The sequence below is a fragment of the Amblyomma mixtum genome, chromosome 5 (assembly GCF_055824585.1).
Source record: "Amblyomma mixtum isolate Tamu chromosome 5, ASM5582458v1, whole genome shotgun sequence".
NCBI lineage: Eukaryota > Metazoa > Arthropoda > Arachnida > Ixodida > Ixodidae > Amblyomma > Amblyomma mixtum.
Genome location: NC_143016.1, coordinates 11,523,764 through 11,551,440, shown reverse-complemented (window position 1 = coordinate 11,551,440; position 27,677 = coordinate 11,523,764). Strand labels below are relative to the sequence as shown.

General features: G+C 48.0%; 1 protein-coding gene across 1 annotated transcript in view; it reads right to left on the bottom strand.

Annotated features, from left to right (window-relative positions):
* Positions 1–27,677, bottom strand: part of LOC149341304 (neurotrimin-like) — a 261,841-nt gene that overhangs the window by 53,506 nt on the left and 180,658 nt on the right. Inside the window, exon 2 of the mRNA XM_089543343.1 lies at positions 25,727–26,058. Coding sequence (XP_089399469.1) covers positions 25,727–26,058 — 332 coding nt within the window. The remainder of the gene's footprint in view (positions 1–25,726; positions 26,059–27,677) is intronic.

Below are 27,677 nucleotides of genomic sequence, written 5' to 3'. Positions count from 1 at the left end.
CTATGCAAAAATGAAATCCAGTGCTAATGTCGCAGTATTCTCAGAGAAAAACGAAAATGGGTCCATGAAATGAAGCGTGGGAATGTAAATATCGTTTAAAACGAAAAAAAAAAACGATAAGGCTCGTGAAAGCAGTGCGGCAAATTATGGTAAGCACGGCTATTCTTCCGCATTACCTATCGCAAGCCAATAGGCCTGAGTTAATTGAAAGACAGATACGTTGCTCCTTGCACTGTTTACAACTGTTCTTTAATTATGCAGACACGTCCATTCAAACCTCATTAGGCGCGCTGGATGATTTACCTTTCTCTGAAAAGACAATTGTGCTCATGCACTAGTAAAGAATTGAAAGAAAGATTCTGACGAACGCACCCAGACTTCGATTTTGTGCCTTGCATACGTGAAGACATTACGCTGTCCTAGATGCGCTGCGTCCATAAAATGAAAAACAAGGAGTGGCTGTGCGCAAGTTTTGTTGCTCACCTCCTGAAACAAACACGCACATTACATATATTGCCTCTTTGCAGTGTGAAATGCAAGCCTATTACTCGCTGGAATAGCACGCAGGCATCGAGTCGCATTGTTCTGAAATCAAAAATGCGCTGTGCGATTTGATGCCGCCTGCTGCGTCACGATGCAAGGCATTCTTTAACTGCCGATCTGACTTTTGTTCAGTGTTTCTGAAGAGACGGTAGCGACAGCAGGAAAATAAGAAACCTTAAAACGGCTCAGCAGAGAAAAAAGACGCTTCTACTTCGTTTTCGTTTAATGTGGGAAGATACAAATTTTGCCTTCGATTGTGCGCGCTGAGCCCTGACCCGCACTCAAGCGAAGAAAGTAGAAAAGAAAAAGAAGGGCACACCCAAACCCTGCGAGGAGGTCTAGCAGGCTCTTTGTGAAGTCTCGGATAATACGGTCCTGAGAAGCTACATAACAATCACTTGCTTTGGTTCGCTTCTCTTCAGGATGCGAGGACAGGCGCATGCCCACTATGAGAAGAGTTGCCACGGGTGGCGAAGAGGGGCCGGGGGGGGGGGGGGGGGGGGGGGTTCTGGACGGCGCACGTTTTCCGTATTCGGACCCGAAAGGAGAGGAGAGAGCATTCTCGCCTGAAGCGCGTCTTTCCTGGTAGCTGATTGCGTTTGCGCGCTCACGGGCTTTCGCGCCAGCGCTGCTCCCGGGACTGGACGGCCAAATTCAATTGGCTCGCCCGGCACTACCTTCCTGACCCGTCGGTGCGTCTGGCAGCACTGCAGAGACTGCAGCGGCACTGCCGTTGTCCGCGAGCATTCCGCGCCGCCGGGCTACTCTCTTTCGGTGTGTAGCCCTTCCCGCTATTCCACCAGCGGTGTCTCCGCACATACACACACGCTTATGGACACAAGTGTAGTCGTACGGTCATCTGAGCAAGCGAAAACAGATGCACGCACGGGGGCGCGACAAACTTCGCCTTTTTTCTGCTCTTCTTGCTTCCTCCTTTCGCCGCCACAACCTTTGCCCTCTTCTCTCACACATTCCTTTCCTTCCACCTCCGCGGAAGTGTGTACCGACCATGGAGGTTCGTACTGCAACGTCCCTCAATGGTCCCCATCATCAGCATCACATCGCGTTTGTCGTAACGCGTCACAAAAGGATCTGTTCTGAGCTACGCATTGTGCATGCTTACTGATGAGGCCTTCAGTGAACAGTATCTGCTGTCGGTATTTCGGAGCGCAAATGAGATATTGCAGCTGAAGAGGGCCGAAAAAAGTTACAGCTGTGTTTACCCTCTCGGTAAGATGAGTTATCAGCGCGAGCTGTATCGCGAAATGACCTACAAAATAAAGACACCGCGCATGACTGTCGCTGCCACTGAATATTACTTTGCTACTTCTGCTAAGCTGCCACTGAAAAAAATGCATATATCCACAATAGCCTATGAATGAGTGGGTGAACTTGTGGGTGAGGACAAGTGTACCATGCAACATGGTGTATGTTTGGGCCTTCTGCATGGTTCGAAAACGGACGCGCAAGCAAGCCCTTGGCGGAGAGTGGCGTCAAGAGAGGACGTAGGGTGAACAGTCGGGTGGCCATGCTGTACACTCCAAGCAGAAAGGAGTAAAAATAGAGCGAACTGTCCTCTAACGCACACAAAAGGTGTGCGCTGAAGGATAGCTCACTCCCTTTTTACTCCCATACAGACGTATTAGTCTTTAGAGTGTAGGCAGCAGCTTCATACGTATGCATATAGTTTCCTATAATTTTGCTGCGGAAAGCGGCATGCAGACAATCACGAAAACATCTAGAACGAAGGCGGGGGGGGGGGGGGGGGGGACTAGTACAGCTTATGTTTGTTGCGTGCGTTTTACAAACTTTTTTCTTGTCACGAAAGTACAGTAAGAGACAGAAGTGTCCAAGGCGCGCTCGCGCTCGCAAAAGGCTTATCGCCAACAGCATTGCTTTTTTTATCGCCATGTCCATTCCTCCTAGAGGGGGTGGTTATCCGAGAATGTACCCGGAATGATGTTCCGATCCTTCGGCTTGATATGCGCGGCAACGCTCCTGCAGCCCGAAACAGAGGGCTGCTGGCAAAATCCGAAAAGAAATGTAGCTTGCCGGCGCCTTATCAAAATGGCGCCATACGCCGTGATGCGCGCCAGCTGGTCGAATCGTGTAGGCTGCTTTTTGCAGCGAGCGCAAGGCTGGCAGAGCGGGAGCTTCCGGACGAGCATACCTTGGCGCGCAAAATGGACGCGCCATTCTCGGAACACAAGGTGACTATAGCGACGCAGCCATGTATCTGAGACAGCAGCTTCGCGTCCTGGCCGCTTATGTTCCCGATAGTCGACGAAGAAAAGGAATTCTATTCTCCCAGACTTTGCAGTGGTATGGGCTGCCCCCCCCCCCCCTCCCTCATTCACGGTTCGCAGAGTACCCAATCCAGTTCCATGTGCCTCAAAGTCGCCATGATCATATTCTCATTGTCGACGAGATAAACATGGCATTGTTTCATATTCATCACTCACGAGGTCATCAAGTCTTCCCGGGATAATTCAGGGGCCGTAAACTGAGAGATAGAACAAACTCACCTCAGGTTTACAGTGTACTTTTTGACGCCACATCAAGATGATTCTGCCCGTGCAGTGTGTAATGCGTAAACCACTGTGCGTCCTGTTTCATTAGCGCGCTACAGCAGTGAACCAAGACTGTTACAAGCGTACAAGCAATGGAGACCACCAAGATAGAGCGCACTCTCGCAACTATTTTTGTAATCAGATCGCAAAATGCTTTTATAAAAATTAGTGCGCATGCTCAGGTCACTGCACACAATGGAAGCCAACTAGCCGCAATTGCTGATTTACTCCTCACCTTGCACTGAGGTCTCTTGCACTGCGAGCTTTGCGTGAAGACGAAGTGTGGAGAGAGAAAAAGAGAGAATACGTATTCTGTGCCTTTTATCCCCACTCCTCTGCATGCTGCACTGAGCGGATAGAGCGCGGTGCGAGGAAAAGCGAAGTGCGGACAAACCTGCAAAGTAAGAGTTGTTTTGCTTGAGCACTATCGCGGCTCCACACTACATATCATTTGTTTCAAAATCGTGTGTGCTAGAAGAGGTGGTCTTTAAACGAATGTTAGAATTTTGGTATTCTACAGGCCCGAGTAGTGGCGCATCCACCAGCCCTTCTAAACATCAAGGACAAACATAATCCCTTCCTTACTCTGTTTTGGGAAATCACCCTCTACGGCAACGGACCAGGAAGCCGTGGTGAAGGAAGACCGGGTCGTATCTGACGTGCAGTGTTATAACGAGGCTACAAGTCAAACCTTATCTCAAAACGGACCCCTTGCCTACACTCCTCCTCCCTCAGGCGTATTTCCCCTCTCGTCTCTGTTCCACGAAGAAGGCCGAAGCTGCGTTTCTCCGAGACTCGTCAGCGGTCGGGGTCCTCTCTGAAGACGGAGGCCACTAAGCCCATTCTCCCGGCAGCGGGTGTCGTGCCCACTGGACCGGCCGATTCCGATAGCCGCGCACTCGCCCGAGCGAGGCTGATTTATGACAGACTCATCTGTTGGCCCATAACCGGCGGCGGCGGTAGCCGCTCCTGCCTGCACTCCCCGAGATCGATGCGACGACGACAACGACGCTGCCGCGTGCGCCGCGGATGAGCTCTGGGGTCTTGCAGGGCACGCGCCATCTTGAATGCCTGAAACCTTGTCGGGAGAAGCGGAGGCATATTTGTATCACATCTGCGCGTACCCGCCGCCGCGAAATCGATTGACAGGCGAGAGATACTTGACGCGGTGTCGGAGCGTTTGCACGCAGTCATGTACGGTCGGTACGCCCGAAGGCCCCAGCTTTATCAACTGGCGTGTCCTCTGATTACAGAATATTTTAGTAGCGAGAGTTTAAAGCACATGTTTTTCTGCCGGGCCCCGATAGGAAAGGTACCCAACCCAGAAAACGGGGAGAGTGCCGATCCTATATAACTCTCTTTACCTCTTTACAGAGCTCCTTCGCACATAGCGTTGGGATCGGATCACAGTTCTTACTACGTCTAAGAGCCAGTATAGACAGGATGCATAAGCGTAACGTATGCTTCAGACAAGTTCCTACCTCAGTCTCCTTTCGCTGGCCACCTACCATGCTGTCTCTCCGGACAAGGCCCCTTCTACGGTGCCATGCCGGCGCTTTTATCATAGTCTTTGGGCTTGCCCCGCTCATCCAGAGCATCCCCCTAACGCCTATCTCACCCCCGAATCCTGGAATACACGGCTGACCAGCACGACCCTTGACGGGTAGCGACGGCTTGTCCGGAAGGCCCGCATGGTGGCCGTCACCACTCGGGTGCTGGATTACCATGCTCACTAATGCATTATTACAGCTCCGCTTTCGTGGGCGATCTCTGCGACTCAGTGATGAAGTTTTCATGTTATTTATGAAACTGATGCATTGAAACGGCTATCACAACTGGATTTTGTCTGCGGTGGCACTGTGCTTACGTTCCGGCAGCATTCACAGCTGGATCTTCACAGTCCGCGCTGCGGTTCTGGGCGCCAAGCATTTGTATGATTATATTTCCGGATAATATGATTGATAGCTCAGCTAGTTGGTGCATTGTTGGGAGATCTGCAGCATATATGTAGGCGCCGTAGATTTGCCAACAAGGCAAGTGATAAATGCCCCTTCTATTGCGTGAGTAATCAAAGCGTGACGCAGTAAAGCGTGACACAGTTAACGTGGCACAGCGGATTCTGGACCGATTCAGTGGCGGTAAAAAGACTAACTATGCTACTATCACAGAACACCGGTGTGCTGTCGTTTGACTTACACGCACAAGTGTTATATGCGAAGGGCGACAGTAAAGCCTGTAAATGGATCAAGACGCAGAAGTGCGCATTGGAGAGCAGAGGTACATTTCTCATCTGGCCTTATAATTTACCTTAGAGCTCAGTTAACTGCATTCGTCCCCTGATGAAGAAGAGTGCACCAACTGTGTGGTTTTTTATCCGCGACCCTTATAAAAATGTTCAATAGACAATCTATAGACTTCTTATAGACTCTATTGCCTTCCTATAGGTATTTCATTCTGTCTACTCATAGCCTATAGACTGTAGACAAAAGTCTGCTAAAAGTGTATGGCCATAAATCTATAGATTGTCTATAGACCGTCTAAAGGATTTGTATTGCCTGTTGACTATTCTCTAGAATTTGTCTATAGACAGTGTATAGACTTTATAAACAGGTATCTATGGGCAGTCTAAAGAATGTCTAAAGAAATTTTTGGAAGGGGAACTTGAGGCCAGTCTTCGAATCCAGGAGCAAGCCTTATAGATGCGAGATGTGGATTTTTAAGCACTGCGTTTTTCTCATCGCGAGACCTGAGTAAATGGAGAGCATCGCGGCTGGAGAAGAGCTAGGCGCCCTGTACACCCCCTAGTAAAAACGTATCTATGTTGCAGTCGGGCCGTGCACACTAACGACGCAATGCAGAGAAGAGGAGCCTAACGACGTCGGCTGCAACCTCTTATGATGCTGAGAGAGCGCCTTGTGGGAGGAAGGTGTACATTTCTAACACAAGACCAGATTACTGGATAAAAGACGTCCGGACTTTCTCCTTTGCCTGAGTGGGCTCGCCCCCATGGTGGAATATGAGCCCGAGTTGGAACGCGGATGGAGTTAGTCATCGCGAATTACGTGGATGACGAGACAGAACGAGAAAAAAGCAGAAGCCGCTAGGTAATAGGTAACAGCCTTCGCCTGGATACGACGAGATACAGAAAACGCGACCAATACAGATTTCTATTTGACTATAGCTGTAGACAAGACTGCGAAGTGCATTAAAATGTAAAAATCAGTCATGGACTATGGACTCATGGATGGATTCTTGCAGCTCAGCACATGATTAAAGCATGTGAAGGCACATGGCTTTTCTTGGAGCTCGACAGAAATTCGTGGAGTTTTTAAGCAAACGACGTCCGAAATTTCTTTTACACTTTGCCCTCATGCAGAGTTTACGTAGGCAAATAGCCTATAGAAGAGATGAATATGTCTTGGCTCTAATAAAAAAAAGCTGAATTATGCTAACTAACTAAAATATAGGCGTGCTGGACGCCAAACTTACCGGTTTTTACTTTCTCTTTGCATAAATTAGTAATTGAAAGAAAAACAAAAAGCACACCTCTACCTCTGCCTACTACAGAAATTTTTAGTGTGGCATTTTCACCTTATTTTTCTTCTCTCTGTTGGCTCCTTTTACAGTCGTTGATATTGAGACAGAGCCCATATACTTAAGAGTAAAGGACCGTAAGCAGTCTTCGCCTGGATACGACGAGATACACAAAGTGCGACCAATACAGACTTATATTTGACTGTAGCTGTAGACAAGACTTCGAAGTGCATTATAATGTAAAAATCAGTTATTATTTAACATGAAGCGGACGAGAACCAGAACACTGGTGCTGGTGGCAGAGCTCTTCCCAGCGCTCTACAACGGTCTGTGCGTACCCTTAATTTGTTGGGCTATTCTCTCTCAAAACTGAAGAAACACTGGAGCTCTAAGCGAGTCCTTTCCTGAAGCAAAGTTGTCTGGGCCTGGACCTTGCACGCCCTTAGCGAGAATATAAAAAATTTGACTACAGGGGTTATTGAAGCCGTTAGATCCTGTGGACGGCTCTAGTACAGTGCTTCTCTGGTGTGGAATCGTACGCGTGTTGATGTTAACCTTTACTGCTGTTTCTTTCTACAGGGGTTATTGAAGCCGTTAGATCCTGTGGACGGCTCTAGTACAGTGCTTCTCTGGTGTGGAATCGTACGCGTGTTGATGTTAACCTTTACTGCTGTTTCTTTCTTATCTGTTGTCCCTATATTCACTCAGTTTCATACATTTGCCCGCTAGGTCAAACAGTAATCGAAGTGGTTCACTATCGGTGCTCTTCGCCAAATCACCCCATACTCGCTGATACAAGAGCCCGTTCCATCTGATTGGTTCCATGAATGTCGAGCTACTTTTTATGTGTTAACACGCGTAAGCTGCTTTTACGCGAGCCCTTTCTCATTGGTGCCACGTGATCACCCATCATAAGGTGGCCGCGTCACTCACTGGCGTCACGGTATTCGCTATTAACTCACACACCGGACATACCGCTCATTCTGAAAAAATTCTGCCAATCCCATCAGGCGGAGTTCCAGCCTTTGAGCGCACTCTGCAATCGCGGACGCGCTTCTGTTCCGTCCTCTAGCTAGAGAAAAAGACAACACAGCGTACGACACCACACAACGCACTCTATTACTGCAGCTCACATTTCCAATCAACATCATACACGGGTCGATAGGGACAATCGCCGACTGACGCGCGGCTATAGAGTGCTGTCCAGCTTTTGTCGCTTCATCGCATATCAAAAAAGGGTGCTACCAGAAAGGCTGCCCTCCTTTCACGACAATCTGTCCAGAACACTCCCTATTGAGTCACTATGGAACGGGCGCATAAAAAAAAGTACGATGGTAACTCCCGGCAAAAAAAAAAAAGGAACAGCAGGAACCTTAGAACACGAAAAAAAAAATGGCTGCGATCGAGCGAACGCGAAAACAGTATACAAGGGGATATGGGGAGAAACAAGCGGTAATAAACCATATGCAATATAAGCGAAAATTAGAAATTGGACGAAGGGAAGAGGAGACAGTACGAAGGGAAGGGAGGGGGGGCTCTCAAGGGAGGTACAAGCTTCCGCAAGCTAGCCCTGGTACGAGAAGCGATAAGGGGCAGGCAAGAAAGTAAAACAAAAATGAAAATACAAAGTAGACTACCAGCTGTTGGACAGCATACTGCAGAGAAAGGGTGCACGCTGGCTCCTTCATTCTCTGCTGCATCGTTTGGCGGCGGCCTTCTTGTACGCGTGGGAAGCGCATTCGCGTAGTCGTTTTGGCGGCAGATATAGGAAACCGTTAGACGGGGAGCTGTTAGCGGAACACAGTTACTGGCCCAGTATTACCTGATTACTGGTTTCTTGCATTTGTTAGATTTTACTCATTTCTAACCCTCCAGGTCGAAACACAATGCAAGCCGACGCTACCATGGCAACGTATGCCGGCTACAGCCACATCTGCGGGAGCGTCGTGTCTTAGGCGGCAGAGTTGGATGCAGCATAGCGCTGACTGTACACGTGCGCGCTCACACAAAGTGAATAAACTCAATCAATCAATCAATCAATCAATCAATCAATCAATCAATCAATCAATCAATCAATCAATCGTTATTTTCGCTGCCCAGGAAAAACCCTAAGGTGTGCTCGCACACACTCAAACACATTCATTTCCCCACGAAGGAAGATAATCAAGTCAGGTAATGCAGCAGTCAAGGCGATAGAACAAAAAAGACGATCAGTTAGGCCTCTACTTCAGAGAAAGGCATGACAGCAAATAATAATAATAATAATAATAATAATAATAATAATAACAATAATAATAATAATAATAATAATAATAATAATAATAATAATAATAATAATAATAATAATAATAATAATAATAATAATAATAATAATAATAATAATAATATGTTACGAGGAAATACTATTTACATTTACTTACAAGCGGTAGGTGAATAGCTCCTAGTAGGGAGCACCAAAGCGCACAGGAAGCACCATCAACCTCTTCTTCTTCATTCGTTCCTTTCACGCGGGAGTCCACTTCGTATTCCACTTCCACTTCGTCCTATTAATAATAATGATAATAATAATAATAAAACTTAATTGCAATAATTAAAAGATGAGTTGCCAATGAAATTTTCGGTATGTTTTACTCGCCGGGAAAAACTCAATATGAGCATGATTCGACGCTAAGGAACATATGTGAAGAACCGCGGGAGGCGCAGAATCACTGATAATAAGCTCAAGACAGTATTGAAAACCACGCTTGGAGAACCGCCGGGCAGAAGTCTTGACCTTGCCTGACTTTTTAAAAAGTTAGCGCGCTTCGAATTGCGATGATCGACTAGAACCAATCCGCACAGTGTTCGTCACAGGTCATGCGGCGCTTTATTCTAAATAACAACGAACTTGTCACTATGTAGTGCAGAGCGCTACAGTTGGGGGAACATAGGAAATGTGGTCAAAGTGCGCCAAGTGGACGCAGGAGCGAATGATCTAGATGAAAAAAGATGGAGGATCCTTTCCGGTTGGCTTGCGTGTGAAGTTTTGTAGGCGCCGTCGCATAAAAAAAAAAAGCGGCTTTAGGAACGAAATAAAATTATTAGCCAGCTATGTCAAAACTTACTATAATGCTTTTGTCCGTTTTGCCTTGTGAAAAGCGAAGGCTTATATTGCAGGCTAGTCTACCCGATTCCTAAGCCCGACATGGTATGCGTTTATAGAGACACTGAAGTTCCTTCTTCCATCAAATAGTCATGCACTAACGTGCAGAGTTCGCTGCCCATGCGATGACTGCAGCATCAGAGTGATCCAGGGGCGGATTTAAAAGGGGAGGAAGGCGGGTGGGAGCAGGGTGCAATGAATTTCACATAGGAAAACCGAGCTGAACCCCACTTTTTCGGCGAAAATAAATTCAAGAAATGTGTGGTTAAAATGGGACCACCACTCCCAACCACCTACTCCAGGATTGACCAATAAATCCTCGCTTCAAGCGTGATGAGTCATCGCTCCACAATATAATGAAACCAGAGGGCGACGTTGCGTCGCCAGCTGGCGTCCTCCCTTCCGAAAACGGTTTCGTCCGAATAGCGAGTACTGTGTGCAGGAAAAGGGCCACTTTTCCGGCGATTAAAGCTGGAAAAGCAATGAAATGCGCGGGAATCATTAAAGGTGCAGATCTCAGCACACCACATTGCACCGGTCATTTTAATATTGAGAGCCCTGCCACCAAGGCAGGTTCCTTTTTCCCTCCCTCGATGTATGCGTACGTATACAGTGCGCTCCGTCATTGTCCCGTGTCTTCGATGATATGATGCCTACCATGTCGTTCCTAGTGCTGTCACAGGGCCGTAGGCAAGCGCTCTCGTAGCACCGACGAGCGCTGGCCACGCTGTGCTCGCCACGTGCTCGACCTCGCGATCAATGGCGCTGGGCGCGGCCGCGCTCTCGTGATTCCAGGCACGCGCACGCCTGCCCCTGTTGGGATTTCCACAACTTCCCCTCGGCCTTGCCTGCACAACGTTTGTCCTTTGTGCGGCGTCGCTGAGCTAGCGGGAGCAGCTGACGCTCGCCATGTGGTGTCCGGAGCGAGGCACAGTGGCACGCCGTTCATGAGAGGGTGAGGAGGAGGACACGAGTCGTATATCACCAATTTTTGGCCACAGACGCGTCCCACTGGGTATTGTATTTGGACATAAAAACAAAGTAATAAAGCGCGCACGCACGCACAGATACACAGGCTGTGAACAAAAGCAGTAACTGACATAGATAGAGCCACATCTCAATTACTGTTGTGTTCGAAATTTTCACGAAGTACCGACAATCAAGAAATAATAGTACACTTAAGGATTCTAGGTTTCTAGGTGTTCACATCACTAACGATCTGCAATAGAAAGCTCATAGCTACTTTACGATTAATAAAGCTCATTGAATGATCGGGTACGTCTTACCAAAATACTAGCTAAAGGCTTCTGTTGCAGTGAGAAAGAAAGAGAGAGAGAGAAACAGAGAGAGGAAAGGGGAGGCAAGGAGACTAACCAGGAGCAGGCATTGGTTTGCTACCCCACAGTGGGGTTAAGAGAACGGGTTTGAAAGGGAAGGAGAAAAAGAAGGCTTAGTATAGAAAGGATGTACGAACTTTTCTTAAGGCCATATCACGGCCTGTAGCGCAGGCGCAACATCCCTCATACATGGAACAGCGTCTGAGAGACCTCAAAGCCAATGACTGCTGCAGCCATTGTGCCATGATCTTAATCTCGGACAGCTGGCGTGAATAAAGACGGTCCGGTGAAGGGCACAGCGATGATCTGTCAGCACTAAATGCAGGGCACGCACAGATAACGTGTTCTGCTGTCTCATCACTCCCGCAGCTATCGCAGGGGGACTGTCAGCCACACCAATCAGGAAGAAGTATTGGTTCGCTAACGCAACGGCAAGCCACAGACATTATAGTAAGGTTGCTTCCCGACTGATATGCAGGATGGAAGTCGAAGCTGCAGGTTAGGGTTCGCGGAGTGCAGACGGAACTTCAAAAACTAGCCGGGATTTCATGAGGTAGGAGTGATCTCGAGCGCAAGCGTTCTAATCCAAACCACTGCGTCCTCTCTCGAACTCGGGATCTTTACAAACATGTGTAATTTTGGACAAATCGGGCGGCTGGCTTCGTAGGCGCTTTGATTTCCTGCTGTGCTGCAATGTGCTGGAAGCCATTGGCAGTCTACAACGTGTCCGTTAGTGGTGGTAGAGTGATGTGTCTCTGGGATTTCTGTGTCCAGTTGTTCATGAGATCCGCGGCAAGGGAAGCCGGTAACCACTGGAGGGCCACTTTTTAATAAAAGAAAAAATAAGGGAATACATCCTGAGGAATTTTGTGATTAATGCACGCAAACGCGGCTCAAAGATTAGCAAGTGCTAAACACGTCGAAGAAGTCTTTCACCTTACTTACGGCGCCCCTCATGTGGAGGACCACAGAGCCCTGAGAAACTGCTGGAGTTCACTGAGCTGTCTGCGTAGATGTGCATTCGGGATATGTGGTTGTCATTCAGATATTCTACAGTGACATGTTTTAATGTCGACCACAAACCTGCTTTCTTCCTGATTCCGGGTACAAAAAAAGGCACCTAAGTTTGTTGCAGGCTCAGCACTAAAGAGGAAAGCATTAAGGCGGGTGTAAAAAGTGAGGGGAGAAAGACACAGTTAACATCACTGCCTTTATTAAATGATGTGAGTGGCTTGGTAACGGGAAAGCTTTCAAGACGATGGCAGGGAATCCGAGTGAAGTGTCGAATATATCTACTCAGTTTGTCAACCCCAGTGCAGGCAGTGATGGGATGCAGGGCCGTAGAAGAGGCACATTTAGGCTACCCGAAGCACCTGCGGAGAGTTAACGTTTGAATAATTTAGAGAACTGGGATGTTTGTCTTCCTAATATTCCCAAGTACAGGAAGACTACCGTAAGACGCCCAAGCATCCACCGCAACGACACGCCCCCCCCCCCCCCCCCCCCCGATTTTTTCTTGAGAAAGGACAGAACGTTAATAACCGCTCTTAGCCTCTTTTGCCTGTACCAGATATGCGGGCTTCACGGCAGATTTTGCCAACGATAGCTGCAAGGAAGCGATGGCTTGCTTCAGCAATTTACTTTGTGATTTATTAAATAAAAGACAATGCGACATTGTCTTGTAGATTGGGGTTTCTAAATAACTCCTTTAATGTCTAAATTTGAGTAGTTTTGGTTTGTTCGAAGTCCTCCCTTAATATTCTCCTGATCTTCACGGGAACCAGTTCTAAGCAGCTTTGCTAGGCTTACCTTTGCTGACTACTTCCGCGGTGCCAGCGTGCTGACCTTTAAAGCTAAACTTGACCAACCTAATTTTTCTAAAGGCGAATGTTTTCGGTGGAACTGTAAGAACTGGTCACAGGCATGAACTTAGATTAACGATACTCAGCCTATAGCTTCTTACGACTCGTCAAGCATTGATGCTCAACATAGAGTTGAATTTGTAAGCTACCGAGTAAAGGTACTTTTAATTCCTTCGCTTAATTTAAGCCACCTCCCGCCACCATCCCCAGCAACCACAACCATGGATTAAGAAAAGCATAATTAATGTATAAGAAAGCCGCTCCTTTCCACAACTTCCCGATAAAACAACTTACCACTGCATGCCCAAAAACCGCTCATCTCTGCAAGAGCATGAGGAAGTTGTGAAAAATATCTAAGCAGATAATGCGAGAAATAATTGCGTCACCTTAAATAATGTGTACCAGAATGTTTCCAGAAAACAATAAATGCCCTGAGGGCGTTGCGCACTCCAACAGTTGTTAACCGACCCTAATGACCGATTCCTCAATTCCACACAATATCAGAGATTTCAATACTTTCATGAATACAGAATCGTAAATCGTAATGCAGAAGTCATTGCTATAATCGGCACGAAACGATGACACTGGACTAATGTGCAAGAAGACTGACACGAAATATTGCATATGCTTTGCTCGTCCTCCACGCTAAATTAGAGGGCAATGTTTAGGATCCGAATACGACTTCTCATAACATGAGTCGGTCGCTCCACTTGCGACGCACAAATATCTTCGCCTCTAAAAACAGTAGTAGCCTGTGTCCAGATTCAATCATACCCTTTGCTGAAAGGCTTACAATGTCATTTCCATGATGAATGTATCCCTGGACGATAACGGTGGCCAGATAGATTGAGGGCTGTTGTGAACTAATGACCGCAGGCCCTGACGTGCGAAAAAGAGAAGTCGAAATAGGCAGTATGGACTTTTGTATTGTTGACACAGCAAGCACTCGGCGGCACGCGCTCAAAACTGTCGGGCGTTCACTCTGTATAGACGCATACAGAGCTCTTGAAAAGGCCTGCACAAGGCCTTTGGCAACGAGAAAGAGAAAGCGGAAAGAGAAAACTCCGAGGGAGGTCGGACACGTGCGCCAGCCTTTCCGGTCGCGAAAAGCTCAGCTGCCGCACGCACTCATGGAAGGACGGCGGACGTTTCAACGTTAGTCCTGATTAAGCGTGACTGGTTTCAGCCGGCAACGCGGAGCAGCGCACTCTAAACCGCTAATGCGTGTCTCCGGTCAAAGCGGCCGCTCAGAGGCCTGCCTCGCGACCCGTCACGTCCGGAAAGCGCGCCGCACGCGGGAGTACCTGGTTAGGAAAGGGCGCTGCACTTTCAGTTCCTGGCGCTAGAAGCATGCACTGTCGTAGGAGCTGCATCTGCTTCGAGAAAACCGTGAACTGGATTTTAAAAAAACTTTTCTCGCTCGTCGAAGACCCGGGATGAGCCTGTAACTTTACGGTCGCATTCTTGGCTATCATGCTAGGCCAGGGTACGGACGCCGACCGATCGCGAGCCGTTCGCACGTGTGGACAGTATTGTCAGCTAGGCACCGGATTGGTTGATTCCGAATGGAGTTTTCGCTGTACTGCACGGCTATAAGAAGACGGACTACAGCGGCCATGAATTGATAACCAGGAGTTGCAGAGCAAGTCTCTCCATGTGGCGGATACGCGCGTGAGCGTAGAGAAGCACTTCAGGATCCGCCCGCCTTCCTCGACAGCCTGAACGCCGGTTCTTTTGCTCGCCGGGTGTGGGGACGTCAGTCAGCTCACGTCCGAACGGTGCGGAATTACGGGCTCTGCGAAAGCGGCTGCGCACGGGCCGATGCGTACGACGCAATACTGGCGCTCGCTGAGAGGGGCTAAATGGCTTTCTGATTGTGTGCGGACTCTCCGAAGATCGCTTTCATGGTTGTTTTGCCTGTTTTAGTTCTCTTGTTCCGCTGCGCGGTCTCTCGCTGAGGAAATTGCAGAAACGGATAGAAATAAAAAGAACAGCGAAGGATGCTGAGAAAAAAAAATGAGATGAACGATGTTAATTTTTCACTGTCGTTCACACAGGGATGCGGCGTAAGCGGTTTCCAATATCGAGACGCGGCTTTTAACCAAATGATTGTTCCGCACGACTGGCTGCTTGGCAAACGATGTCGTAAGGGGGAGGGGGGGGGGGATGATGTGGCCTGAAGCTAACGCTATTTGCGGAGACAATTTGTAGCAGCTAGCAGCTTTGGTGTGTAGTTTTTACTTCGTCTCAGGTGCGTGGTGGCTACGGTAACGAGCAAAAGAACAAAAAAGCTAGGTATGATGTTGTACGAAAATTACTATAGAGCTGCAGTGGGTCTGTTTGAAAATGGAGCGATCATGATCGAGCCTATAGTATCGAACAGCTCGTTTACGCAGGTCCCTAAAAAAAAAAAAAAAGGTGCTCAGAGATACTGTTGGCCGCTCTATTACTCCAGTACATTTTTAGACATTCCAGATTTTACGCAATGCTGTATGAAAGTTAACAAAAAAAGTGCACCAATTCGATGGTTCTTGGTCCGTGGTCGGCAGTTACTTGGAACAAGGATTGGTGCAGCCGAATCGGGGTTACACATCGGGATTCTACATAACTGTGGCTTCGAATCAATTAATCCCTCTTTGTGCACATTTAATTTGAGACACGGGTTCCTCACTGATTTATTGGCGAAACAGTGTTGTATAAACCGTCACTTTATGGCGAAGAATGTTTTGAAAAATGTTAAAAGGACGACAATTTTCGAAGCCTATCATGGAGAACATAAAGGGTAAAGAGTTCGCTTCAGCAATCCCTCACTGGAAAACGACCCGTCAGCAGCCTTCAAATTTTATAGACAACAAAGAGGAAAATAAAAGGCAAATTCAAGCGACAGAGGAGCAGCTTAGACCGGGACAACATCAGTTTGAGTACGGTACATATGTCGCACGGTTTCAAGTCGTGAGCAATAGCCAAAGAGAGAAAGAAAAGGATAGTGCAACCCCTTTTTGATTTTGCTTTGCTATGGGAATGATAGCAAAGACAACGCTCTCCCATGCACAGCGCGAGAGTGTGGTGCAGTTTAACACCAGGCGTGTTGGCTGCGGTGATAGCCTAGTGGTCTTGCTGAGCGGCACTTAAACGAGATCTGTTCGGCAAGCCGCGGGTTTGACTCCCAGTCATGGATACAGATTCAATTTTTTCTTCTCTTTTTCATGGTTTGACCTCTAACTCAGCTGAAGGTCAAAACTAGGCACCCGGCGATCGAAGCTATGGCGCGAATGTATTGAGCGAAATGCTTTAGTCGTCTCTCTAGCCGATCAATAACGAACGTAAAGCCAACCTTCTAACCCGGCACAGTTTCTCCAATCTTCCATATCTCCAACGGTGGACCGCCTACATAATGTGCTTTATTTTCTTGTGAGTTTACCTTGATACATTATCCCGAAGCAGAAAGCAGTGAACGGCGTTATGTATTCGGCATTTGGCGATGTTGTGGATGGTTGCGGTGGAAAAACAGTCTGCGTTTAAAGCGGCCAAAGTGCTGCTCTTCAAGTTCACCCAGAACAAAGTGCGAAAGTGAGATTCCGCGTACAAAAGAACCAATAAGAACACTGATCTTGCGTCGCTCGGCAGAATTCCTCTGCAGACACGCACAATGACGTGCTGAAACTCTGCCTTTCCGTGAGCCGTTTTGTTCCCTATGTTCTTATAGACGTCTTGGTAGTTTCATAAACGCTTTATGGAACACCTTAATTTGTGCAGCGCTTTCACCTTCAGTGCAAGACAGCGAGCCTAGGCCGCAAACCCCCTTCGTTCCGTTTTCCTCAGCAAAGGGCGAATATAACAGGCGTCATCGCTTCTCAACGAACTTGGTCGTGCCTGCTTTTCATGTACGGTCGAAAGGAAGAGAGAGAAAGAAGAAGAGGAAAAATAAAAGAAAAAGACGTCTGAGGAAGTCGAACTCGAGTGCATTCCTCATATAGCGGCGACGCGTTCAGTGATGCCTCTAGCAAGCGGTGCGCAGAAAAAGAGGCAGAAGAAATAAGCGAACCGCATTGCCTCCTCACTGGCATGCGGCGAGCCAAGAAGATGAGATGCTGAAGAAAAGAGCAAGAAGCGCGGAAGGACGACGGCGACTGCGCCACTAACCGCACACGACCGGCACGGCGTTTGCTGCTCCTGCTGCCTCCGCGGTCCGCCCCGACGAACTGCTGGTCAGCGTGGAGCCTCACTACCGCTGACCGACCGCAAATTCGCGAAAAGCAGTTTTCGCTGAGGACGGCGAATTTATCTCGCCACGTCCGCCGTACGACCACCTCTTTTTTTTTTTTGCTTTTCTGTTGTTGTTGTCCCTTGCTTTATATTCCCCTCATTCTTCTCTCTTTTCGCTGCGTGGTCCAAAGAACACAGTCACGCGCACACAATTGTGGAGGAGAGGAGAGATGAGGAGGTGGAAACGAGGAGGAATAGGAGAGAGAGTAAGAACCCAACTGACTGAAATCATAAAGGAACAAAGGAGCAAAGAAAGCTGAGAGAGTCTCCGAAGCAAGGCGAAGTATAGAAGAGGAGAAAATGAAGTGCGGTAAAGGCTTGCAGGGATATCGACGAGGCGTGTGTTTTTGGGAGTGGTTGTTATCTATTGCCTATACGGATCTTCTTTATTCTTTCTGAATGCGAAGCAACAGGCTCGCAAAGATAGACTGCCGCAACCTGCTCAAGCGCAGCCCTGAAAACGGTCCCCTCGCAGCATTTAGACCAGACTCAATACAGGCGAGCAATAAACAAAACGATGACCAAAGGAGCTCGGAAGATAGCACGGCGTAGCGACGTCTAGAATTTTCAATGCGCAGGAAGCAAACTGAAAGGAACCAGAGAGAGGGCGGGAATGTGGGTTGGGTAAGGAACGCCCCGTACATTCAGCGCTCGCAACAAGCAGCAGCGGCCAGGGTCGATGATGGGGAGGGAGTCGAAGCCCCAGGAAACAAAAACAAACAAAACAGATAAGCTTTCAAGCACGGAAAAAGGAAGGGAAGGAGGAGCGGAGAAAGGAAGCAAAGGATCAGAATAGCTGAAGGACACAGCATCAATGTGAGCGCCCAAAACGTAGGAAGAACTGGTCGGCACGATGCTTCTGAATGCCGGGCTGACTTTGCAGTTTTTTTCGAAAGGGGCTGCGCCAGCAGCAACAGCCAGTTACCGATGGCCAGTGTGTATATCAGCGAGTGCGCTAGAAATTGTAAGCTAAAATACTGAAAAAGTAGGCACTGACGGAAAGGAGAGGTTGATATTCCTCTTGCCTTTTGCCCGAGTAGTGGAAATCGGAGAGCCTTAGCGGCGACATATACGTGATCGGAATCGGGAAGATAAAAACAAACAAATAAGAAACAACCTAAAAGGGAAGCCTCCGCAATGGTCGCCGTCTTCTGGGCGGAGAACAGGCGCAGCGCTCTTTGTAGTAGTAGCTCATCTTCATTCCCTCTGTCTCCTCCTCTCTCCTTCTTCAAAAACAGAGCTGCTGGCTGCCTCATTCAGCTTAGCTCATTGTTCACCAGATAGAAGTGCATGCGGCTTACCTCCCACGCAAGCCACTCTTTCCTCTTTCTTCTGTTTCAACTCGCCTGTTGATGGAGAGAAGGAAAGAGAGCGGGCGAGATCTACGCGACTTCTCCCTCCTTCGCGCTTCGTTTCCCGTGCTTGAGGTTGTGCGTAAGTTCGCTCGCTGCCTTCCTGTTCCACGGTGGTTGATGACCGTCTTCAGGCGCATTCGCCCTTCACTGCCCGTCTGCAGTGTCTGCTGCGGCTCAGGGCTTCACCGGGCGGCCCGCGCAGCGGCGTAAGAGGATCTGACACCATCGTTTTAGGAGCTCTGTGCATAACAATTCGCCGCGTCTGCCATTTTCTTCGGCGCTTCGGTAAGTAATGCAGTGTGGCTCGGCGTAGGAAAGTGAGACACGGAGGGAATGATGAGATGTTTTGCACCAGCGAAACAAGAGAGCAGACGGAGCGCTTATCCTCTTCAGTATTATACTGGAATGGACACTGTCCGTTCAGCGAGGTGCCTCTCGTGCTACTGCTAAATCTGGCGCCGCGAGCGGTTCATGTGAATGGAAAGCAGGTGGAATTTGCGTGCTATGAGCTAAATGTAAATTTACTTGAACTGAGGTTTCAGGGCACCGCATATCCTTGAGAGATAGGGCGAAAGACCTAAGGATAGTTACCTACCAAGCGAACCAGTTTTCACGGCTTATACTAGGTACTCGTAACAGATTGGAGGGGCTACGGAATCACGAAGGGCATCGTCCAGCATGTCATAATTGGTTTCGGTTTGGTTTCATGGTGTTTAACGTCCCAAAGCGACTAAGGCTATGCGAGACGCCGTAGTGAAGGGTTCTTGAAATTTCGACCACCTGGGGTTCTTTAACGTGCACTGACATCGCACAGCACACGGCCCTCTAGAATTTCGCCTTCATCGAAATTCAGCCGCTGCGGCCGGGATCGAACCCGCGTCTTTCGGGTCAGCAGCCGAGCGCCGTAACCACTGAGCCACCGCAGCGGGGCCCAGCATGTCATGCGTTTTTTTTTACAAAGAATTGTAATAAATGTCGTTTTCTTTCGAACTTCGCTCAAAATTGCGGGCCGTCACTACTCTCACATAAACAATGATCCGAAATGGGATTTCTGAATACTTGCATAATATAAGCATGCTAGCATGAATTTCAAGCAACAGAGATAACATATACCTGTTGCTTGTTTGAAGCGAAAGAAAACACACAAAAAAAACTTGTTTCTTGGCCTCCCTGGTACAATGAAGTGACAGCAAGGCTGTCCTGAGAGAGCCCATGCATTTAACAATGTTGCACCACGTGTTCCCAAAGTGATGACAATGCTTAATGTTTTCTTGCGAAAGACACACCTTGATTATATTTGCTATTTCGACAGCTCCGACGATGACCCCGGCATAACCGCGGAAAGCCTGCTTAGTATATCTATGGCTGGTAAAGAGATAAGTAAAATGGGTAGGAATATAGGAATATCAAATTTGTCGAAAAACCGACCGAATAAGAATAGTCAGCTAAGAGGCCATATATGTAGAAGCGATTATTTGATCCCCTGTTAGTTTGTTAAACCCCTGTATTAACCCACTTCCCTCTAAAATGCTCCTACTCTGAAGGTATATGTAAATAAATGAATAAATAGATGAAGTGTGTTTGTTCTGATTAGCATATTTATTTTCACATGGGAGAGAATCTAGCCTCACTGAAGATTCAACTAGCAACCATTAACTTTCAAGGCACAGTTAGAATCACTGAGACAAGAAGCATATTCCTTGTTCACCAGTACATCACGGTTATCTCTTCTCAATAACAACACGCCCTGAAAGAGCGGAGAAAAGCTCCTCTAGTACGGAACACTATATTTATGCTAACAAAAATTAAGCCCAAACTTGTCCTGAGGGAAAGGGGCATAGAATGCCTCCATGCAAAAATATCGTCCAAAAAAATACAGCAACAAAAACTTGATACCTGTAGGGCGGCTACGGTACCGACATGTTGCCGCGTCTCTGTGTGTGAAGTTCGCCTTGCCGTGCTCAGTTACGAAGACAATGTATGCTTGGGAACGCAGTACTCGGATATTAGATTCATCCTAAAAATTCGCTTCCTTTCAAACGTTCAAGATGCATGAGACTGAGGTCTCGAATTGAGCATGAATATTCAATTTAAATAATATTTGATTAATATTCGAAACTTCTGAATGCTTGCACGGATTTAAAAAAAATAATTTTTTTTTCCTATTTATTCAAAGACGGGTCTCCCAAATGCAATGTTAATCCCTCGCTTTAGGTAAGCGCCAATTCATCATAGGCCAACAACAACACCAGTTTGTAACACAGGAGGCCCAATGACGGATTAGAGCCCGCATGTAGCGGTATAGCCCCAGAGCGCGAATACGTGCGTACTTTTTCAAGCTCGAACAAATAAGCATCTGCACATGCTCGGGCGCCTGAGTACGACACAAGTACTCGTTCTTTCGTGCTTGTCTTCGTGTCTGCATGTGTGCGTGCGTGCATGTGTGTGTGTGTGTAGGAGGGGGGGGGGGGGGGTGGAGAGAAGCAGGCAGATAGCGAGACTGTTCTTATCAAAGAGAGAAAAGCAAAGCAAGAATGAGCAAGCGAAAAGAAAGAAACTCCAGTCGAAACGCTGCACTGCTGCACCAAAAGTACGGTGCTGAGATCATTATGCATCCTTCGAAACTCCATCATCCAGGAAATCTGCTTCCATTCCTGAATCTCGTTCAAGCCAGATGTAACGCGGAAGGGTCCGCCACGCTGATGCTGGCGGAAGCATCGTTATTAACACGTGCTGCGCAGCGACTGGAAGTCATTAGTGACAGCTCTCGCTTTTTTTCTTCTTGCTCGTGGTTACCAGTTAAGCTCGCTTTACCATATTCAGTGCGCACTGCGTCTAGAACTAGAAAAGCGAAAAAGCAACAACAATCGCTGTCGCTTTTGCGAAGTGTGTCAAACTTCATCTCTATAAAAATGTACAGAGAGTTTTATTGAGACTTTTAGGAAAAGGGCATCACTTCTACCGGTCTTTATTTAGCGCGCAAAAACGAAGCAGTGTGGAGATCTTCGCACACTACGCCCAGAACTTTGTCACGTTGCTATACAATGAAGCCGAGCACACCATTCACACGAGCCATGTCTCTACAACGGCGCTGTCCCTTCCTCTTCTCGCCTCTCTCCCGCTAAACGCCACCCGCCCCATTCTTTCCTTACAATGTGGTCGAGGTGTCGATCGTCTCAGATTGAAAAAGACAAAGCGGTTTAAATCTACGGAGCCTCGTGCAAAAAAAGAAGCGGTGGTTAAGTGCACATTACGCTGACCCCTCTAGCCTTATAAATGACTTTCAGTGAAAACTGAAATATTGAGCTATGGCATGCGCCGCATCACACAGAAACAAGATGGAACGGCAAGACTTAAATGGCAGCCTTTTGTTGAGAATAATGAATATAGAGTATAACAAAAGTACCCAAATAGTTGGCAACATTTGCTTGATTTGCTGTTTCTTACCTGGCTCATCTAGCTTCCGCTTGATTACTGGAAAAAACCACTGACAGTACCGGATGAATGAACACCTGTAGGAACTGTAGGTGTTCTAAAGTGTTTTTAGGAAGAACGTTGTCATGTACACACTCGTAACTGAAGGAAAAAACAATCTCGGACCTCAAAAAACCTTGCGAAGCACTGGTGATATAAGCTACGAAATCCTTCCAGGAGGCGTACGTAACACAGCCCTAAATGCACCCTTCTCAGCTCGATTATTTATGCTCTTCGTATTTAGCCATGCTTCACACGGAATTGTGTTGGCGGTCCAGGTAGTTTTTATGTGCTAAACTTTTTAACTCTGGATTACTTGTAACTCTTTTATTAGAGCTTCTTCTCTTTGTCCTTGTTTTCCTCTTCCACACGAGTTTTTTAGTTTGACGGTCATCACTTCGATGTTCCATTCTTTTGCTGTTGTTGTTTTTGTGCACAAGAACGGAATAGCGCATCAGGCGTTGTCAAATGTAGTAAAGTGAATGACGAGCAGGTGAGGTGCTCTCGTGTTATCCAGAAGCATACTCCAGTGACTAGTCCTCTTAGCTAATGCTCGGCATTGAAATACGCAGACAAGCTGTGCTATGTCAACAGTCAAATACGTACGTGAAATTATTGATGGTGTGCTACGTGTTTTCACTGCAGGTAACTTGGTCGTGGAAAAAAATTCAGTCCCGTCTACCAACCAATGAAAGTCGTTTTCGGTGTGTAAGGAAAACCCCTACGGAGTTAGGTGTATGCCGCTTGCAAAAAAGAAAGCCCTAGAGCGCAAAGCTTTAGCCTTGAAGCTGTAAATTGGGGAACAAATACGAAAAAGGATCGGAGTAAAATGCGAAAAGAAAGCATGAGAGCTAACGTAAAGGAATGTGCTGGTGTTAACATAGGCGGAGGGATCAAAGAGAAATGTATGGGATCGATAGGACTGTTACAATTGCATTCTCTTTAATTAGATAAGAAATGAGTGCCCACAACGTTATGACGCAAATTCTTCACAAGAGACCGCCTCGAGAAAGCAGCACAAAAGTGCAAAAAGATAACGAACGAAATGGCTTTCCAATTCGGAAAAAAGATCGATGTCGGAGCGGATGGAAGGAAGAGAGAGCGGAGAAGACCCGATGTGGTCGTTCCCCCAACGCTTTCACAGCACCCGCAGCGGGCGGCATGTTCCCTATAAAAGTGACCCCCCTCCCCACCTCCCCCATGTCACGTTGCCGGTCCACGGTTCACTGCGTTGGGCGGTAATTCGATCTGCGTTCTGCCCACTCCGCGCGGTTTTGCGTGAGCTCGAGCTAACGAGGCTCGCACCGTGTACATATGTGCCCGCCGGGCCAGGCTTTGGCTGAATGTGGGTAAGCTCAAGGAGGAAAGGAGGGAAGGCGAGGAAGGAGATACTGATTTTTGGTGTTTCGTTCTTCTCGCACATGGGAGGGTTTGAAGGAGGGGAAGGGTCGGGGTTGGAAAGAGACTAAGCATGCGATTGCGATGCCACTATGTAAACAACTATCCTTCAAAAGCGTCTTTGCTGCCGCCATCCACACGGGCTAATGGCACACAGTACCGTCAGAGGGGCGTTCAGGAGGTTCACATGAAGTATATTTGCACACTTTTTTTTTTTCATTCTGCACTGCATAGATGGCTTAGTGTTACTTAGTGGTGGCACCTGTTCCCATTAGGTTCTTTTATTTTTGTGCTTTAAAAACTGGACGGCCAAACTGTCGCAGTAAACTGGTTGCCTGGATCAAGTCAAGCGCTGGTTAAACAGCTTTATACACAGGTAACCAGTCCAAAATTGTGGAAACAGATGGACAGAAACCTCGCTCGTGAAATCCACCTAGAATCGCTCGAAGCCTATGCTAATTTTGTTTTGATTTACAATGTGTCTTTGGAAGACACCAAAGAGAGCACTGCACGAACTCTGGACAAAATGTTTGTATCTCCTATCCAGTGCCATTCTTCTTTTTTTTTCCTTTGTGTGTCGTGAACAGTTTCTCACTCCTTCACCAATACCACGCATAGGCTAGACACTTCCGCAGAGAATTCGAGGCTTCATTCTCCAGTGACTTTTTTCTGCCAGCTGCGGCGGCTTCAAACGTCTCCTCTCTACACGTTGAAGGTGTGTCGAAACGAGCACGAACGTCTAATGCGTCCCGTTTTATCTCCATTGACATATGGCGCATTCCATTCTTCTAATATCACTCATGACAAAAAGAATATAGAAAAGAAACTACTGTCGGTTACAGATGTCAACATATCTGTATGCACGTTATATTTGCATACAAGAACAATAATACAGTAATGACGCTCACAGAAATTCAAGAAATTTTGGCGAAACTTCAACTCTTACAAGCATTAGGAAAGCGGACGTTTATTAAAGGAAAACCTGGCGTAAGCGAAATCCACACGCACAAAAAAAAAAAAAATCCCGATCCGATGCTCATCTTTATTCCGCTGTGTCCGGTCGCCGCGACAGCTCCCTCGTTATCTCAAAATACGACGCCACTCCTCGTGCAGACATCAATGAAGAAGGAATGGTCCCGTCCTTCTCACTGCTGCCCGCGCACCCTGTAGGTGTCACCGCTCTCCTGTTTTTACGACCGGAGGGTCGTAACCACGGCAGCTGATACATGCGGGGGCGCTCAGCATGTCAGGCTGCTGATGAGCAAGATAGGTATACGTGGTATACGCGTCTAGATACATGTACAGGCTGCCTAAATTGCCCTGCAAATCGGCCTGGTCGATTTACACGGCCTGCAAGGCAAAAGCTCAGTCCTCTATATCACGCACGCAAGGAGGTTATATAACCTTCTTGACACCACGACATCTAGTATAGCCAGACGGGTCAACTCTGACATCTCCTTCGTCTCCTATGGGGAAACCTGCGCGCGTCGTAAGGCGTGGGCTTCGCCTAGTCTGTTGACTGTCAGATATAATGCGAATGAAAGTGTAACGGCATAAGCAGAGCTAGATGAAAACTTGAAAGCCTGCGTAAAATTTGGTATTTTTCATGCGCATTTCATGTGAGTTGAAACGTGATTGCTGATTCGCATATGATTTTCATCCGTGTTCGCAATTATACATAAATCTGTCTCAGAAATCACTGATGAGCCTGCTGCTCTGTGCCAAACCGTGCTAGTGGATTCAGCACACTGAGGTAAAAAATTGTGCATGTTGGCGCGACCTACCTAGACCACGCACACGATAAAAAGTGCACACGAGAGACGCAGAGAAAGGACTAACGTGGGCGTTGATGACGCTTCTGGGCCGTGTTTGTCTCTTCTCTGTGTCCTCCGCCTCCTCATTGCACGGCGTGAGCCAAAACTCGTTATAGCTTGCGCTTCATGGCAGTAATAGCTCGCGTAGATGTCATACGTATGGAATGAAGATAGGACTCGTTAATTTTGTGTGGTTATCGCAGCGTGTAAAGCCAGATTTTCAGTAATAATTTGTAAGCGACAACTGGCATTTCATTACGGTTCTTGCGCGATTGATCTCTTTTCGTGGGGCCTCATGAGACAGTGGACGGAACTCTGCGCTCGGTAGTTGTTCCAATGTATGCCTTATATATAGAGCTGTTTTCGGGGAAGAGACACGGCGCGTAATGCGTTCGTAGAGAGTAACGTGTGCTCGTGCAGGTTGCACTGACCGTCCTGTCGCCGAGCTGTCGGATCCTGCAGTGCAGGAACGCGGACTTCCCCAGCTGGGCGGTGACGTTTCGCTCGGTGCTGTTGTCGAAGCGGGGCCTGAAGTGGGGGTCGTCCCAGTAGGCGCTCGGCCGGGACGGCGGCTCGCCACTGCTGCCGCCCACGCCCGTGACCAGCGAGGCGCCCGGAGGAGGAGGAGGCGGTGCCGCCATCGCGTCCGGAGGAAGCGAAGGCGCTGCCGCCGGGGCCGCCCGGTGTGCCGCGGCGCTGGGTGCGACCGGCGGGGCACCGGCCGAGCGGAAGCTGCGCTCTGTGCGAGCCGCCTCGGACACACCTGCAGCGGGAAGAGAGCAGGGGCGGAATGGGCTGTTGCACAGTGCATTGTCCTGTCTCGTCATGTTACTGGTATTTCTTACAACCACAACAAAAACAAAAACATCCAAATGTTTCAACATTTCATAAAAAGCGAAGAAACAGCAGAAATAGCGGTGCCGCATCCCCGTGAGAGCACCCATTTCAAAAACCTCTTAAATCGCAGGAACACAGATACGGTTCTGCCGAGAGGACCCATAGGACAACTCCAACGCAGTCCAGGGAGTCTCGCACAAGAAAAGCTCCCCTGTGCACATAAACATTATAAAATGTCAGAACCGATATTTGATAAGGTCAATGAATGATTGGGAAGCCCTAACGAAAAGAGCGTTCACTGCCGCGGTGGTCACCTCATTATTTCTTCAGTCCACCAAGGCAACGAGCGTCGGCGTATGGTTGCTTAGCTTCTGCACGCCGCCTTTGTTGTCACTGGGGCTCTGTCAATCTACACTGCCTGTTGTGATGTGGGGCCCCCTGTCGCATAGTGGCAAGAGCATAGTGGCCCAAGGATGCTTTGCTATGATGTCTGTCGTGCTCCTGCAACTGTTATCACAATAGTTTGTCCAAGAAGACGGCTTAGCCGGAAAGGAGCACGCTGCATGGAGGCACCGTCGGCAGTGTTTGTGCGCCGAGTGCATACATCTATGCTGCCTCCTCAGCTCAGCGGCAATACCTTACTACCGCCCTCACATTCAGAGAGTTTGGCAAGTGACCGCTGCAGAAAAGACAACCGCACAACAGAGAAAGCACAAACGAGCGGGAAGTAAGAAAACCAGGCTAATTACCGATGACCATTGCCTTCTTGCGTCTGAAACCAAGCCGAACCTTTTTTGCCTGTTCTCTCTAAAACGCGAACTCCAGAAGTTTCACAGCGCGCGTTTTTGGCGGCATCGATTTGCTGCGAAAATGCCTTTGCAGAACCGCGGCAACACCCCACGGCTGGCGGTGGCACCGGCGCTGTGCGCGGCGAAAACGATTCCCCGCCCCCACCTTTCTCACGGCTTCGCGTCGCCAGCCTCTCACGGCGGCGCCGCGCGCGGTTTCATTTCAGAAAGCATAACGATATAGAGCACGCAGAGGAGCACACGGCCACCACCTACGCCTTTCATTCTCATTGGCTGCTGCTTGCTCTTGTTCCCTCTCGCCGGCACCGCTTCTGATCATCTTTTCTTGCCGCTTATATTTGAGCATTTTTGCCGCGTCCCCGAGTACCCAGTTCGACCGCTGCGGCGAACGGAGGGCGAATTAGATAAAGAAGATAACGACGAGAGAAACGTATATGAAGTGGATTACACCGTCGTTCGCTAGAAGAAGCTAGCGAACGAGATGAAACATAAAACAAAAGTCTATACAATGGTCTCTGAAGATAAGCAACCTTGGCGCTCTTCTTCCTTCATATCTTTCTATGCCTACAAAACACAAATTGCAAGGCCTCTTAGCGTTCATTAGTCTTATTTTTTCCATTCCTCTTTTTTTTTTTGTGTGTGTGTGCTGTGTGGGAAATCTCTGGGGCTTTCTTTATTTCAGGGTTCGCCTAGCGTCATCGATTATCTCAGTAATAAGACGCTGGAAAATTGATAG